Genomic DNA, 17,030 nt, shown 5'->3' with positions numbered 1-17,030 from the left:
TGAGGGGGAGCTCATTGAGAAAGGGGAAATAGATGATGCAGGTCTGAGTGAGAACCAGGAGAACTTTAAAAGTAGCGGAAAATATAATAGGATGGACCAGAGGGAACTGTGTGGATTTTTAAAAACAGTGCAAAAACAAGTAGAATATCGAATGAAACAGAGGGAACTGTGGGAATCTGAGGTCAAATTCCCACAATTCCCTGAAAAGAGTGCTATTATCTGACAACACAATGCAAAAATATCCCACAAAGTAATGTGCCAGAAGGTGGCATGGGGTGCACACAGATGCCTGCCCAGTGCTACACGTCTTTTACAGTGTAACCTGATGCTGCAAGACACACTGTACCAGGGAAGGCAGCTAAATGTGGACATACTCTGCTGAAAAAGCTATGTTGATAGCAGTATGCCAACAGAACTTTGCCCATAAAACTTTCCAGTGTAGACAAGTCCCTATTCTCTAACTGTATTACATTTTGCATAATATAATTGTACTTAATACAGTTACAGCATTATATATCAGTTAATTCTGTAATTATTACGTAATTTTCATTATATTATTGGTTCTATAAACCATTTTGTTATACATTCATATTGACAATTTTATTATTTTTAAGATTGCCCAATGCTTCACATTATTGCAAACCTGTTTTCAGCTGTTCAGAGCTTTGCCAAATTTTAACCATTTGGGCTGAAATTTTCCATACTGGATGGCAGACTCAAGCTGAATATTTTTAGAATATTTTAGCCAAATCAGTTCAGTTCAGATGTTTCTGAGAATGAGGGTAAGAAAAATATATTTTAAAAATTCTGAAGACCTTTTCTTTGAAATGCTCTAGCACCCTCATGCTTTGGAGCAGGGACTTGAAATTCGGCAAGGGTGGCCTGTGTATCTGAGATTTGCCTTCTGCTGACCCCATGAAAATTAACCCAAATTTGGCCAAATTATAAGCCTTTGAAAAATTGCAGTTAACATACTCAGTAGACACTTCCTAGAGCTAAACAGCTAAAATCTCCAAAGATGCCATCCTAATGGAGCATACTTGAGCCTGTCACAGTTCCTAGTGCTAACAAGATTGCACAAGCTCCATCCCCACATAGTGACTAAACGTGCTCAGGGCCAAGACTATTTGGGCTCAGAGGTGTTTCCCTGTAATTACTGCTCCTGGCTGCGGTGGGACTGGGCACAGTAACTAAAAACAGGGAGCCTGTCTCTTTTGCACTCCCAATGACCTCCTTGCAGGCATTCAGGCAGTGTGGAGGAGGAAGCTGTCATATTTCAGTGCAGAAGGGACAAAAACTGGACCAGGGCAAGGGGGCCAGATCCAGTGGAGGAGAGAGTGGTGTCATCTGCAAGAGATATGGGACCATCTGGCCAAGGAATTTAATGAGACTGGGACTGGAGGTTGGAGGGAATAGGAAGTCTGACTGGCAGTAGTTGTGAAGAGTGGAAAAAGCCAGTAAAGGAAGCGGGGGCAGGAAATGGGAGCCCATTGGCTGGGAGGGAAGGGGGCACCGATTGGAGGAGGAGCAGGAGGTGACTTGAACCGGCTGGACAAAGAGGCAGGGACAGCCAAGGACAGGCATGGACAGGGAGAGAGATTGGATGAGGAACCCAGTACTGGAGCCAGGTTCTGAGCAGTAATAGAGAGGGGGCCTGGGAGAGAGGGGGGCAATCAATGGATCATTGGTGTGCCACCTTCAGTTATACCTATTGCCATGAAAAAGCACTACAATTACCTCTGAAAGCTGCTGGAGGCACAGTCTCCCTCCTCCCCTTTAGCTCAGCCACTGGAATCCAGGGAGGGAAACTGGGAGCCAGTGGAGTAGGGAAGGAAGGCACAAATCAGATGTGTTGCCTGGGAGGGGTTAGGATGAGAAGCCTGAGAAGTGAAGACCAGGTTTGGGTAGGCAAGGAGAATGGGACAAGGAACTAGTGGTGGGAAGGAGACAGGACTGGGACAGGGACAGGTTGGTGAGGATGGTGTCAAGCTTGGGGAAGACAGGCAGAAGTGTCTGCGCCGAATAGATCACACTCCCTCCAGAATGGAGAATTCCTAAGTCTCACCATTCCTTTGCTGTCAGCAAATATCTGTAAACCACTCTGGCAAAGTGCGTGTCTCAACCCCCCTCTTGTGCTGCTTCACATAGAGGATGACAATCTATAATTGCTATCAATTATCATTAGCTCAAGTGGCAGAGGTCTGTGTGATTGATTCAAAGGTTCCAGTCCTGCTGATGAACCATGGTGGTGTCAACATGATGCCATATGATGGAATTTGTTTTTTTGAGTTTGCTTTTTAGAACCTAGGAAATTACATTTAAAAAAAAAAAACTATGTTAAAAGAGAATCAAGGTTGCCAAGCCAAGTACTTTCGAGTTCTTGACTTTGCAATCTTAATAACAACATTATTTTAATATATACAGTAGAATCCCATTTAACTGAGCCTCCACTATCCGGCTCTCCTTATTAACTGAACCACTGGCCACCTGGGGTTGACAGTGGTGGGGCTCAGGCTTTGAGCCCCACATGGCTGGGGCTTTGCCTGTGAGCCATGGCCAGCTGGTGCACCTGCTGTCAGCCCTGGGCAGTTCGGGCTCCTACTGTCAGTGCAACAGCCCAAGCCCTGGCTGCCTCAGGCTCAAAGCTCAAGCCCCACCACCCATTCTCCAGTTTATCCAGATGTTTGCTTATCTGGTCTGGCCCTGGTCCCAATTAGATTGGATAATCGGGGTTCCACTGTATGCACATTCAGAAATTACATTTAAAATGTTACTTAGGTTATAAAGTCAAGCACATGAAAGTTAGGAACTCCCCCAGTCTAAGTTACTCTTTGAACTTTAATTTGGCCCCCTTGTGCATATATATTATTCTACAGTCTTTAATTACATGATCACATAGGATTTTTCCCACAGGACCCCACCCTCGTTCAGTGCACGGGGTGGATGGTGCCCAGTTAGGTAGCTGTTCACTATTTTTATCCTCTTCACTCAATCTTGGGCCACTTTTATGATGGAAAGTGTTAAGTAACCCAAATACAGGAATTGCTACCAGTTATATCTATGAAACCACTGTGGTCCAAGACATAGGAAAGCAGCCTGGGACCCAGGAGATCTGGAGTCTAGTCCTGAAAATGCTGTTGATCTGCTGTGTGGCCTTGGGCAAGTTGCTTCACTCCTATATGTCTCTGTTTCATCTTCTCTATGAGGCAGGGATTGTCCCTGTGTCTGTGTTTTTACTGTGTGTAGTACAATGGGGACCGGACTGTGGTTGGGCACTCTTGATGCTAATGTAACATTCATAATACTAATGTTTATTGTTATGTGCTTACAGAGCTGTGCTGAAAAACTCTTACCCCTAGTAAACTCACTGAAAGATCATGTTTCCACACATGTATGTTTATTATTCCCTCAGTGATAAAAATTTAACTTTTAGAATCAGTGAAAAGTACTGAATTACAAACTTAAATGAACGTTCAGATTTAATATACTAGGGAAATAAAAACAAATCAAATTATAGATGTCCATACCATAGAGAGGGGAAAGCTGGCTCCTGATCTGCAAAATTTCAATTCTAAAGCTGGTCAAAACATTCAAATTTCAACTTTTTGCAATTCCTCCACTCCATTATTTTGACCAGCTTTGTTCAATTCATTTTGAAAATAAGATCCTACATATTATAGCCCTTACCGCTGACTCTAGGAAAACTTCTCATTGAAGCCAAAGGGACTTTTGACTTAGGACTTGCAGGATTTGACCCAATCGCCCTGATGAGTCTCTTCCATGGGAAAAATCAAGGGAGGGAATCACTGAATGGCAAGGTTTGAAACAGCAGATTAACAGGCAACCAGAACACAGAGAATGGAAAACAATTTCCATTCTCTTGGTAAAGTTTTTCTTTTGATATTAAAACTAGTGTGAATGTAAAATACCAAACTCTCCAGCACTGGCCTCCAAATACCCGGATGACAAGTGAGGATCCCAGGAAGGTGACAGACCCTAAGCAAATAATTTACAGAATTGCTACATTTTATTTAAAATATTATTTGTAAATTTACTTCTGACTTTGTATACTGGAAAGGACCATATGATTGCAAGAATGCCACTTCATATGTGATCTTCAGAATTCTGTGATGAGCAAACTGATTAGACTTCTTTTTACCAGTATCTAGATTACAATATATCAAGCCACAGTATTATATACCCATTCATTGTGTGTCTGATACAAATGCAAAAAGATTAAACACACTTTCTCCTTTTTTGTACAGACATCATACATTCAATTGGAATCAAACATAATTGCCAGTCAGCAAACTAGACACATATTTGTACTCTATCTTGCAGGCAAGCCCACTTTCCACAGGCAGGCACACTCACAAGCAGACAGGCTGGCACAATCTCTGATAGGTATGTACAAATCCCATCTTTCTTCATCCAAGGGGCATATTTCAGTTGTAAGAAGTTAATCATAAGGTAACATTCAACTGTAAACACACACAAAAATGAGTGTAGAAAAAGAATGTTTAGTTTAACTATTGCAGCACAGGACTTCCTTGCTATAAAAAGTTCAAGAGAGGGAAAGCAGGGCCATCAAAACACTACAACGAATTTTCCCCTGATATTTATCCAAAAGCATAAACAGTCAAGTGAGCTGTGTTATATGGAATGTGTTGCAAATCTTGGTCTTAACCTAGTTATGTTATCACCATGCTGTGACACTGACCAGGTGTGCCATTTTGCAATTGCCAGTAAAATGACAGAAGCATTTTCCTCTCAGCTTCCTATCTTACGCAGCCTATAGTTTTATTCTAAAGGTACATTATCTCTGGTTTTATGCATAATCTCCAGGAATAACAAGCAAAAAGACTCCATATCAACTACAGCCATGCAACAGGCTAACTTTAATTCCCCTCAAACTAGTTTAATTTTTTCCTGACTACAGTAAGAGAATACACATCACTGCTCTCTGTGTGAGCTTTTTCCATTTGTAAATTTAAGCAAAACTTTAGTTGAGTTCATTAGTTCCAAAATGATTTTGCAGTTAATACTATTCCCTTCCATATGTATGTGTAATAAGTTTTTAGTGTACACAGAGTGTGTGTGTGTGTGCGCGCCTGGGTAAATATGAAAACCATAGAAGCTACGTGCATATTTCTATTATTCCAGGACTTCAACAGCCTGATATTACGCTCACTGAAGACAGTGGCAGCTCAGACCCTAAATTTATAAACACAGATGTCTGCTGTTTTAAAAAGTGGCCTTTCATATGTATTGTACTTTTAAATTAAAAAACTATACAAAACATAAGCATTGCATGGACACACATAAAAAAGGAAGAAATGAAAAATAAAAGATATGCATGATGCCCAAAAGCCATTCAAGAACTGGTATAAGTCTATGGGTGAATGTAGTCAAAGATTTTGATTCGGAAAAATAGTTTTCAAACACCAAACTAGACAATGTGCCACACGTAGTCTATTAACGGGGATTTCACAGTGTGTAAATCACTGGTGAATATGGCCCAGTATTCCTTACACCAGGCAAATTGTACCATAAAATGTTATAAAAAGTTCTGGTCATTCCACTGTACACCTCAGTATCCTTTTGAGTGTCTTTATGACCACTGTATGCCTGCCTGGTAAATACAAAAATACTCTGGAATATTAGAAATGTATACATGATTTGATTATTTGTTATGGGGAAGTTTGGCCTTCCTCTGAAACAACAGGTACAGTGCTAGCCTCTGCTGAAGGAAAAACATTAAATCAGAGGCAGTCCTTGACTGGAAGATGCCAGGTGACCACAGCAATATTCATCCTATCCTCCCCCACAATGTGTTCTCCTCGTCGCCACCCCCATTCAGTCCAGTTGTATGCACATTCACCACCCATCAATCAGTTTTGCATGCCCCTTTCCATCAGTTCTTTCCCAGTCTCCCCACCTCAACAATTCACTTCTGTCTTTTCCTTCCCCAATTCATCTGCTGTAGCTCCTTCTGAATCACAAAATCAGTTCTGTCCTTAGCCAATCAATTAATCAGTTGTGTGTCCATCATTCCTTAAGCTACTGAGTTTTGCTCTTCTTTTCATGTCATCAGTGCTCATACATTTCATCTCTTTTTCCTCTCCCCTCCCTTCCCTTGTTGGCTTCAACAATATTTGTCTTGGAGACCTGGTTACTCACCCCAAAATTCCCCTTATTTGGGTTTGAATTAAGAAGAAGTGGAAAACTCATGAATTGGCTGAGTAAGGATGCAGCCTGGGTTTCATGCTGCTGGTGTATGGGGCCTCACTGGTGATGGGCTGGGAGAGATCTCAATGACCCCTGACTCACTGTCTTCTTTCTCTGTTACTGGATTGAGAAAGAAGGGCAGCTACACACTGGCTCTTTTCCTGACTCCTTGCTTGGCTGCAGGAATCTCTCATGGTCAAGGCAGAAACAGACTGAGCCACCTAACAGCTGGGAACTTGTTGGGGGCGACCCTGTCTGCATGGTGCGTAAGCACGAGTAGGTGATGATACTGTGCATCACTGACAGTCTAAACACAAGGGTGACAGCAGCCTGTAGGAGCCACTCACAGAAAACACATTTATATACATGCAGAGCACTGAGGACGAGCTTCCAACCAGCCCCAGGAACCTAACACATTTATGGGCAACTCTCCACAACCCAGTCTACATCACTACACCCAGTTAATGGCTTGATGATGTAATCCAGGATAGCAAGTCCTATATTAATATTGTAATGAACTGGCTTATGGATATATGTACAAGTGCCCGTCACAGATGGAAACAGAACTTTTCATCTGTGTATTTTTGATCCTATATTAACATCTTAACATGTTATGAAGATTCTCTTTCAGTTCAGATGGTAAGGGCCTGTGCTATTTGAACTGCATATAAGTCTCATGTATGTTCCTAACTTCTGATTTAGTGCAAAGTAGGTATCATACCTAAAGGCAAAGGTGATAAAAGAAGGAGGTGAATGTGTGTCAATGGATATTATCCATGTGGAGTGAGGCAAATGTACTTCTGAGCAAGATTCTTATGGAGAGTACAAATATGTCCTGTTTGACTTTTGATTAATCTCATACCCTCACAGGTAGAATTTACCCAGATCATAATTATTCAGTGAAACCATATTAGCCACCATTTTGCTCAGCTTTACACAAAAAGAAACGCACTGGTTGAAGTTCACACAGTCCACAACTCCCTCCTCTCCCAACAACTACCTCCTTGCCATTAACTTTTTTTTTAAATTGTTTTATTTCTCCCCCATCTCAAAAGATAAAGTTGCTTTAAAAATGACAATGAGATATTAGAAAAGTAGTATTCACAGCCTGAGGAAAGTGTGCCAGTTTATTGGAAAACAGTTGTTTTATTTTGTCAAACCTTATTAAAAAAAATTGTTACACATCACATACTGGGTAATGTGTCTCTTGAAGAAGATTCTCCATGTCTCAGAAAATCAGGGATGGAAGAGTTGTTATGGCAATAGTCCACCTTCCCCCTCCCACCCCAAATGAAATCGCAAAGTGAATGTGAAGCTAGACTTGTTACCCAAGTAAAAAGAGTTTCCCTGGGCAGTTGGACACATTCTACTTCCTTTCAGGCAGACTGACTCTTTAAAAAAGAAAGAGAGAACACCGTATATGCCCATCTGCACACAATATAAACATACCCACACCCTTTCTATTGAAGAAATAATCCTTTGCGATTCTAGACTCCTAAACTAGAGAACAAAATAAACTGACAGCTGAGTGTTTGCAAGCAAAAGTATTCCGCAAAGTACATTTGTGTTTAGAACAGGAGTATGTTTGGTTTATAATCCTTCTCTCTCCACTTAAAGCCCTTATTTCTCTGTCCCTTCACACAATTTGGCTATTTGAGTGCAAGAGCCCTCTGCTTTGCATTTCATGCCCTTTGACAATTTTCTTCTACCTCTGCCCCATCAACTCTCCATCTCATTCCAAATCTCTGCAGAACACATCTTTTCACCCATATCTAAACCTCTTAGCTCTGCTCTCTCTTAGCTATTGCTTAATATTTAACTAATTATATTCCATGTTTCTGTGAAGCATTTTGGAACGCACTTTGTGTAAAATAGGTTATACGATGTATTTTTTAAAATTCCTAGGTACAAATATTAAAAGCTGGGCATATCACCTTGTGAGAGAAAGCAAAACGTTAACAGGCAGAACCCGTGTACTGACTGAAATACAACTTGAAAGCTTAATTCAGCAAAAGGGAGGTTTCCCTTAAGATGAACCAACCAGGTTACGTCCTGACATTCTATCAATTTTAACAGAATGCCCCTTTTACAAGGGGCAGGACCACTGGCGGATTAACAAATTTGGCGCCCCTAGGCCCTCAAAAAAATTGCCGACCCCTCCCCCCCAGCTGACCTCTGCTCCCCCGCGGTAAGCCTGGGAGAAAGCGGGGAGAAGGGGAGTTGTGGCGCACTCGGGGGATGGCAGCGGTGGAGCGGAGGTGAGCTGGGGCGAGGAGCCTGCCGCTACTCGCTTCTCTCTCCCTCCTAGCACTTTCACGGGGCAAGCCTGGGAGGGAGGTGGAAGGATGGAAGCACGGCACGCCTGGGGGAGGAAGCAGGCCTGGGATTTGGGGAGAGGCGGAGTTGGGGAGGGGTTGCGAGCAAATTTGCCACCCTAGGGCCTAGGCCTTGTTGGTCTAGGTGATAACGCCGCTGGGCAGTACAAGAGGCCATTGAGCAGTCAATGCTCCAGGACCAAGCACATAATACAAAGTAAAGCCTTATCGCCACTGAATCAAACTCCACTTCACTGCCATTGGACACCTGACCTACGATGTGAGCCTTTGCTGACATTTTAAATTGTTATTCCACTGAGATCAAAACAATAACAGGACATAGGGAACAGTTAATTTTTTTCTTTCCCCTAACTCCCTAGACCAGCTGCCCAAATAAATGAATTATTTCTATCCAGCCCCAAGTAAAGTGGACACCTTTTACTAACCTATCCCTAGGAATTCTTGTATTTTATATTATATCACTCACATATAAGGGGAGATGTTTTGATACTATGGTCATGGCATGAGATGAGATATTAAACAGAGGTACCATATGTGTGCAACAGATCTCTGCGTGGAAGTTGCTCAGCTTAATTTTAATCATTATGCCAGACAGGCCAACTTCAGTCTATCTGATCCTATTACCAAAGTTTATCTGAAATGTTACTCAGTTGCCATTATCCAGTAGTTTCATGATGCTGAAATAAGACAAGTATCCTCAGCTCTATTTCACTTAGCTCTGGAATAGGATGAAATTGAAGTTCTCCAAGCTTCATTTGTATCTTTTAATGTTATAAATCAAAATGTATAGTAGACAAGGAGACAGTATTCTGTTTATTATAATGGCCATTAAGGGAAATCCCTGTTTGTATAAGATACAGACACTATTGTTTGACTTTTATTACAAGATGTCCATTGCTGAAAAGGGACATGTTTTATTGTTAAAGTAAATTATCCACACGCCCACACAACCCATGATCATCATCATCCAGCACTCTGATTCCAACTGTTCCATCAGACAGCAGGACAAACAGCAATAGGTAATGATACCAATTCATAAACATCCTTGTTGAAAGCCCAATATGAGTTTGAAGCTAAGTGGAAAATGGCTGAAAACATATGAATAGGCATACACTTTTTCCCTGTTTTTAACTTTTTAAAGATGTTTCAAAGCAAGAAGGTTGTTTGCAGAACCGGTGCTTGGCATAAGCAGACTAAGCAATTGTTTAGGACCCTAAACAGCTCAAGGGGGGCTCCCTATTCACTTTTTATTATAAGAACTTGCCTGTTTTAGTATTGGAAGTGGGCAAAAATATTCCTATTTAGGACCCCAAATGGGCTAGCATCAGCTAGAGAGACAAGGTGGATGAGGTAATATCTTTTCTTGGTTGAATAAAAGGTATTACCTCACCTGCCTTTTCTCTCAAAGCAAAAAAGTAAATTTAAGATTTTGCCCAGGATCTATGTTCCAGGAAAGATCTGGAAGTCTTTGTTTTTACTGCAATTTGTTTTAGACAACTTCAAGAGAATAGTTCATCACAACAACCAGTTCCCCAGAGAATAGTGTGACATTTTTAACAAGTCATACATGCCAGCTGTCTCTGTTTAGGAGAAATGGCCCTTATTTTCCCCACTCTATTCATCCAAAAGGTCTTTCATGTCACAGAGGTTCAACCGGGGTAAGAGCACAGTATCTCAAGTCTTACCCTCCCGGAGTAAGACTTCATTCTGTTCCAATCAGATCATGAAATTTGTTCACATAATATTTTCAGAGGGAGGGCTAAGTTTTATTCTAATTCTGTGGATTGCATTCCAGACCTCTGTTTTGAGTTGTGTTCTGCCTTAACAGAGATCTTTGCTATGACTTCACACTAAGCCAAAAGTAAACACTCCTTCCTTTTTCCATGGACAACCTATCCCAAAATACTGGCATTTGCATCAATGGAAACAAGAATAGCAATCTTCCCTGGCAAGAGAAAAAAACCCTTCAAACACATATAAGTCCTAATGTGCCGTGCAAACATTAACGACTTCCCAGACTTTAGTCACCAAGCTGCACTGCTGTACATCACCTGAGAGAAGGACCTTATCAATTACACAAAGGCACTTAACGAAACAAAGGCATAGCAATCTATAATTAAAGATATTCTGTGCAAACACCTGCAGTTTAAATTTACCAAATACTTCTACAGCACATTCAGATTTACTAACCAAAACTCCACATACAGGATTCTCACAGTTTTTTGGAATATTCTTTCCTACAACAGGTCTTGATGAGACAGGTGCTAATATGGATAAAGAGCAATACAGCATTCAAAACTAAAATCCAGTTCTGTTGTAGGGAGTTGATGCATGCCTTATTTTCTCCTTAGCTCCTGACCAACTCTCCAGTCAGTTTTAAACAAGGCCTACAAAAGAGTAAAATTGGACACCTGTGAGGACTTACCAGATTGGAATTGGTGGCATTGGAATCATCTTCTGGAAAGGGGATATAGATAGCTAAGGCCACACAATTGGCAAAAATAGTCAGTAAAATAATTATTTCAAATGGTCTGAGGAATGGAGTTAAGGAAGTTATTTTGAAACGTGCACACACAAGTAAAAAAAATGAAGAAGATTTATAAGAATTCTGTTTAAAGAAAACATTCCAAGCCCCTTATATTCTGAAAAGAAACATATGCCTTTTTAAGTGCTTTTAGAAGGTCCAAGCCAAGATTCTTCCTAATATGTCAAAAGCAGTGTAGGCCAGTCGCGTGCCAGAGTAAACACAGATTTCTTAAATGTTTTTTCTTTTTATTTAGGTTGACTTTTACTTTAGTTTCCCCTCACATGTAGCTGTGCTATTTTTAATAGAAATGCCTATTCAGACAGGACCTCTCTTTCCTTTTGTGATATAGTTTCTCTTGTCCATACACAGATGTCATTTAGGACTATATATTTTAAATATTTTTGACATCAGGTTAGCATTTCTCAAACCTGTTTCCTCACATTTCAAAGAGACATTCAATGAAACACTAGAAGCTGTAACAAATAGCTTGAGATATATTTTTAACACAGCATCTCTTTCCTCAGTTTTGATCTCAAAAGGAATTAAGAGTGAGTGAGAGTGAGAGTGTGAGACCAAAGGTTGTTTAAAAGGCATGATCAAGGTTGTTAAGGCAAAAAGTGGCCTTTCTTAAAGTTTTCATACTGCACCACCTTACCTGAAGGATTCAAGCCAGGGATTTTTTAAAAAAATAATTTATTTGCAGAAATAGGATTTTTTTTAATTGTATTTCTGTGTACATTGGATTCACATGCAAAACAAATGGGAGCCTAGCCAATATGTCAGGGATACTCTTCAGCCAAGCACACACTATGCCAGGGAACCTATGCGAGGTCATTTCAGTTCTCAGGTGTGCGCGCACACACTCTTTTTAAAATTTTTACTTTTGGGGTGCACAATAAGGCCCAAATCCTGCACAACCACTTATGCATATAGAGCCCTAGCCAATGTCCATTGAAACCAATGTGAGTCTTTCAACTGACTTCAGTAGAAATTGGATTGGAGCCATGCTTAACTTTATCCACATGTGGACTCATTGATCTTAGTAGGACCACTCAGGTGCACAGAGTTACATATATAAGTGTGCAGTATCAGGCCTAGAGCTGTGAAAATAATCAATTTTTTGGTTCACTGGTCAAACTGAAAAATCTAAACAAAAAAATTAAAATTGTTTTCGATTGACCCAAAATGTAAATTGTTCAGTTTTCTCAAAGAAACAAACAGAAAACAAAACAATGAAAAAATAATTTATTTCAGGTTGATCAAAACATAACATTTCAATTTCAGGCATTTACCAAGTGGAGAAGCAGGTGGGGATACCCTTGACTCATTTTACCCAATAGCCAAGTGTACTCACCCAGGATGTGGGAGACTCAGGTTCAAGTCCCTCCTCTGCCTGATGTGGAGCATGGATTTGAACTAGTGTCTTCCATATTGCAAGTGAATGCCCTACTTAATGGGTGGATCTCAATCTCTCCTACTGAACCTTTTCCACTTTATATAAATAGTCACTAGAACAGGGGTGTGCAAACTATGGTCCACGGGCCAGTGTTTTAAGCAGGCCTGCGAGTCGCACCATGTAGCTCGGTCCCACTCTGGCACTCTGGCCGGGGTGCTGGGTGAGAGCCACACCAAGTGGCTTGGCCTCGCTCCGGCACTCTGGCTGGGGCGCTGGGTCAGTGGCCACACCACGCAGCTCCCAAAAGCTGCAGCATGGCCCTGCTCCAGCTCCTATGCGCTACAATGGGAGCTGCAGGGGCGGTGCCTGCAGATGTGGCAGCGTGCAGAGCCACCTGGCTGCACCTCTGCATAGGAGCCAGAGAAGGGACATGCCACTGCTTCCGGAAGCCACTTCAGGTAAGTGCCGCTCAGAGCCTGCACTCTCAGAGCCTCTCCCCATGGCCCAACATCCTGCCCCAGCCTTGATCTCCCTTCTGCTCTCCAAACCCCTGAAGCCCAGTCCAGAGCACCCTCCTGCACCCCAAACGTCTTATTCCCAGCCCCACCCCAGAGCCCACACCCCCAGCCGGAACCTGCACTCCTTCCTGCAGCCAGATCCCCCTCCCGCCCTCCGAACCCCTCGGTCCCAGCCCAGAGCACCGTCCTATACCCCAAACTTTTTATCCCAGCCCCAGCCCCACCCTCTCTCTTTGAACAATCAATTATGATCCCAGTTCTGCAAAGACATGGATATGATTCCCAGTGTTTAAAGTTAAATCCATGCCTAAACCTTTGAAGAATCAAGACCAAAGTTGGTTTAGATTTTATTTATAGCCAGTTTTATTTGTGTGATCTTAATGCTGTAGTGTTTGGGTTTCAAGCACTGTAGACAAATATTTACTTTGTCTAAAAAAAATTTCACTGGATTTTTTTTTTAATTGTGGAACATTTACATTGGTATTAAGTTTAAGTTTTATAAAAGCTTAATATTTCAAAATTTAATTTTTGAGCCAAATGTAAATTGACAGTGTCTAAATGTTGCAATAGAGCAAAGATTGATGTAAAATCCTGGCCCTTCTGAAGTTACTGGGAGCACCACTGACTAGGAGCACGCTCACTAATTTCAGTAGGGTCAGGATTTTACAGCAGATATATAAAGAGTGCACACTTGGGAACTTTAAGGTACAATAGAATACAACTTTCCAGGTACTCACAGGCCAAATTTTAATCCTAACAACCTTGATAGCACCCTTTTAATAACTGTCACTATATCTATTACAATGGGAGCCCTTGTATATATGTGACCAGACACATCTCAGAAGTAAGGCTTTGCAGGTTTGGACTTTTTCTTTTGCGGAAAGCAGCAAATCACAGCATAGTAAAATAAAAAGGCCATTAATGATATCTGATATTTATTTAACATCCTGTGTGCTTTGGCTTTCAGTGTTCAGAACATTAAGCCCAGCCCTTCTAAATAATTTTAAGTAATTGGGAATAGTCAGAGTGCAGAATAAGATGAAATCTCATCATAGCCCTTTGATGATATTGACATAGTTCGTGGTTGTAAACACTAGACTTTCAGGGAGAGCTTTTGATAGAAAAAAATCTTCTATTTATTAGAATAAACAAAAATCGAGCACCAGCATGTTCAAATTGATTTGATTGCATTGCTTGATCCTCTTCAGATCTCATCAGTGCCCCATCTTGTTTTACAATACAAGTCCCTTCATCCAACACTGATCTTATTCATTTATCAAACTTCAATTCATGCTATCTACCTAAAGACCTGTCGCTACTGAGGTCCCAGTAAGCAAACCAACATTCAGTTTAGACCCTAAGTCATTCATCCATCATTTTATGCTAAAAGCATTAATGCTGGGTCAGAAGGATAACAAGTAGCAAAACCAAATCAAAGGAATTAAGAACAAGCATCCCAAAAAGGAAGGAATTGACTAGTACAGGGGTAGGCAATCTATGGCACGCGAGCTGATTTTCAGTGGTACTCACGCTGCCCAGGTTCTGGCCACCAGTCTGGGAGGCTGTGCATTTTAATGTAATTTTAAATGAAGTTTCTTAAACATTTTAAAAACCTTATTTACTTTACATACCACAATAGTTTAGTTTTATATTATAGACTTATAGAAAGAGACCTTCTAAAAATGTTAACATGTATTACTGGCAGGCAAAACCTTAAATTAGAGTGAATAAATGAAGACTCAGCACACCACTTCTGAAATGTTGCCAGCCCCTGGACTAGTAGATGCTGAAGGACATCTATGAACCCCTACTGACAGCACCATTTTTAACATGTTCTCCATCTGAAAAAGAAGGTTTTGTTTCAGCAAGATCTAAACAGGCTTATAGTGCTGGGTTCTTTCCCCATCTTTACATTTGGCCCTCCAAACCTCATTGGGAGCAACATCTAAATTAGCACATCAAATCTTAAAAACCATAAGTCAGTTTCCATTATCCTACATGCTGTTGAGCTCTGAACTGTCTTCATCAGAAAGGCTGATCCCCAAGCCCTATTTCCCCTCCTCCCTCAGCCCTCTTGTCCCGTCCCTTGGATTTACTGAAGATCCCTGCCTAGCTAGTGACCTACTAACAATTATCATTTCTGATTAGTTTTGATTTATGTTGTTTTGATAGTTTTTCTTTGTATTTTAATGTGTATTTCACTCCAAAGGGATTTGGGATACAGTTTGACCAAAACTATACAAAATAAAGCTATATTATAAATTAGGTTCTGCTCCTCCTCTTGAAGTATATGGCCTCTCTCTCATTGACTTTAGGGGGAGCAGGACTGGGCCCTTGCATTCTAGTGCTCTGTCACACTGGTAACAGATACTATCTGACTGTTTGCCCCTTGCTCATAATGCTAGATCCAGACACCCACTCTCTAACTTTTACTGGATTGTTTATACTAAAAGTCACACACTCATCCCCTAGTCCAGGGCTGGGCAAACTTGTTGGCCTGAGGGCCACATCGGGTTTCGTAAATTGTATGAAGGGCCAGTTAGGGAGGGGGTCATGGCCTGGCCCTCACCTCCTATCTGCCCCCCCGGGACTCCTGCCCCATCCAACGCCCCCTGTTCCCTGACAGCCCCTCAGGGCCCCCAGTTCATCTATACACCCCCACTCCCTGTCCCCTGGCTGCCCCCGAATCCCCACTGCCCCATCCAACCCCTCCTCTCATTCCTGACAGCCCCCCCGGGACTCCTGCCCCCTTTCAAACCCGTTTCCCCCACCAACCACCATCCACACCCCCGCCCCGTGACCACCACCCCAAACTCCCCGCCCTCTATCCAACCCCCCCTACTCCTTGACACCTTACCGCGCTGCCTGGAGCACCAGTGGCTGGCAGCGCTACAGCCACGCCGCCTGGCTGGAGCTGGGCCACGCTGCCACCACCGCCGCTGCCACTGCACAGCACCAAGCATGGGGTCGGGCCAGGATCTGCAGCTGCGCTGCCCCGGGAGCTCACAGCCCCGCTGCCCAGAGCATTGCACCAGTGGCAGAGCAAGCAAGCTGAGGCTGCGGGGGAGGGAGGACAGCAGGGGAGGGGCTAGGGGTGAGCCTCCAGGCCAGGAGCTCAGGGGCCAGGCAGGATGGTCCCGCGGGCCACGATAGTCTGCCCACCTCTGCCCTAGTCTCTCACCCAGTTCCAGTTAAAAGGCAAAATCTTGCTCACTTTACTCATGCAAATAGTCCTAGTGATTTCAATTGAATTACTCTCATGAGTAAAGTGAACAGGATTTGGCCCAATCACAGACAACACTTTATCATGTTTCACTCTTCCATAACAATGCCACCCCCTTTTCTTTCCAGGATGCATACTGTACTATTTAGTGTGACACTGCGACATACACAGCTCTTGAATTTTGAATCACATACCATCAAATTCTCTAAGGATATGTCTTCACTGCAATTAAACCACTGACCCTGCTGACTCAGGCTCACAGGGCTGTTTCATTGCTGTGTAGACTTTCAGGCTTGGACTGGAGCCTGGGCTCTAGGACCCTGTGAAGTGGGAGGATCCCAGAGCTCAGGCTGTAGCACGAGACCAAAAGTCAACACTGCAGTTAAACAGCTCGAGCCCAGTGAGCCCAAGTCAGCTATCTTGGGCCTGCTGCAAGTTTTTAATTGCAGTGTAGACATACCGTAAGTTACTCATGCTTCCCCTATTGTGTAACTAAAAAAAGAATGTGATCCATTGGTATCATTCATATAATATGGGTCCAATTCTACCGTCAGAGATCTTTGCACAGCTCCAATTGATTTCAACATAAGTTGTACATGCTTTTGTAAGGGCAAAATTTGACACTATATCCATCATGCAAAACTTTTGCTGGCTTCTGACATGCTGCAGTACAGTCAAGACTCTAGCCTAGTACAGTTGCCTAAACTTTTTGAGCACAACTGCTCTCAATGAAGGCATCAGAGAATACTCATCCACTTTAGATTCCCAGAGGTGCCCATCAGCCTAATGTATTTATTTATTC

General features: G+C 42.2%; 1 protein-coding gene across 4 annotated transcripts in view; it reads right to left on the bottom strand.

The window, feature by feature from the left end:
• The window catches only part of CACNA1C (calcium voltage-gated channel subunit alpha1 C), an 882,295-nt gene that overhangs the window by 738,247 nt on the left and 127,018 nt on the right, over positions 1 to 17,030 (bottom strand). For 3 of the 4 annotated variants that reach the window (XM_050920762.1, XM_050920792.1, XM_050920772.1), the window contains exon 1: positions 10,990 to 11,089. Coding sequence is in view for 1 of the 4 variants with exons in the window: in XM_050920782.1 (XP_050776739.1) it covers positions 10,990 to 11,095 (106 nt within the window). In the remaining 3 variants the exon portion in view is untranslated. Of the gene's footprint in view, positions 1 to 10,989; positions 11,096 to 17,030 lie in introns of those variants that run through there. The other variant, XM_050920782.1, reaches the window with a different exon arrangement.

This window comes from Gopherus flavomarginatus, chromosome 1 (genome assembly GCF_025201925.1).
Source record: "Gopherus flavomarginatus isolate rGopFla2 chromosome 1, rGopFla2.mat.asm, whole genome shotgun sequence".
Taxonomy (NCBI): Eukaryota; Metazoa; Chordata; order Testudines; family Testudinidae; genus Gopherus; species Gopherus flavomarginatus.
Note: the sequence above shows the minus strand (reverse complement) of the source record. Positions and strands in the feature narration are given on the sequence as shown.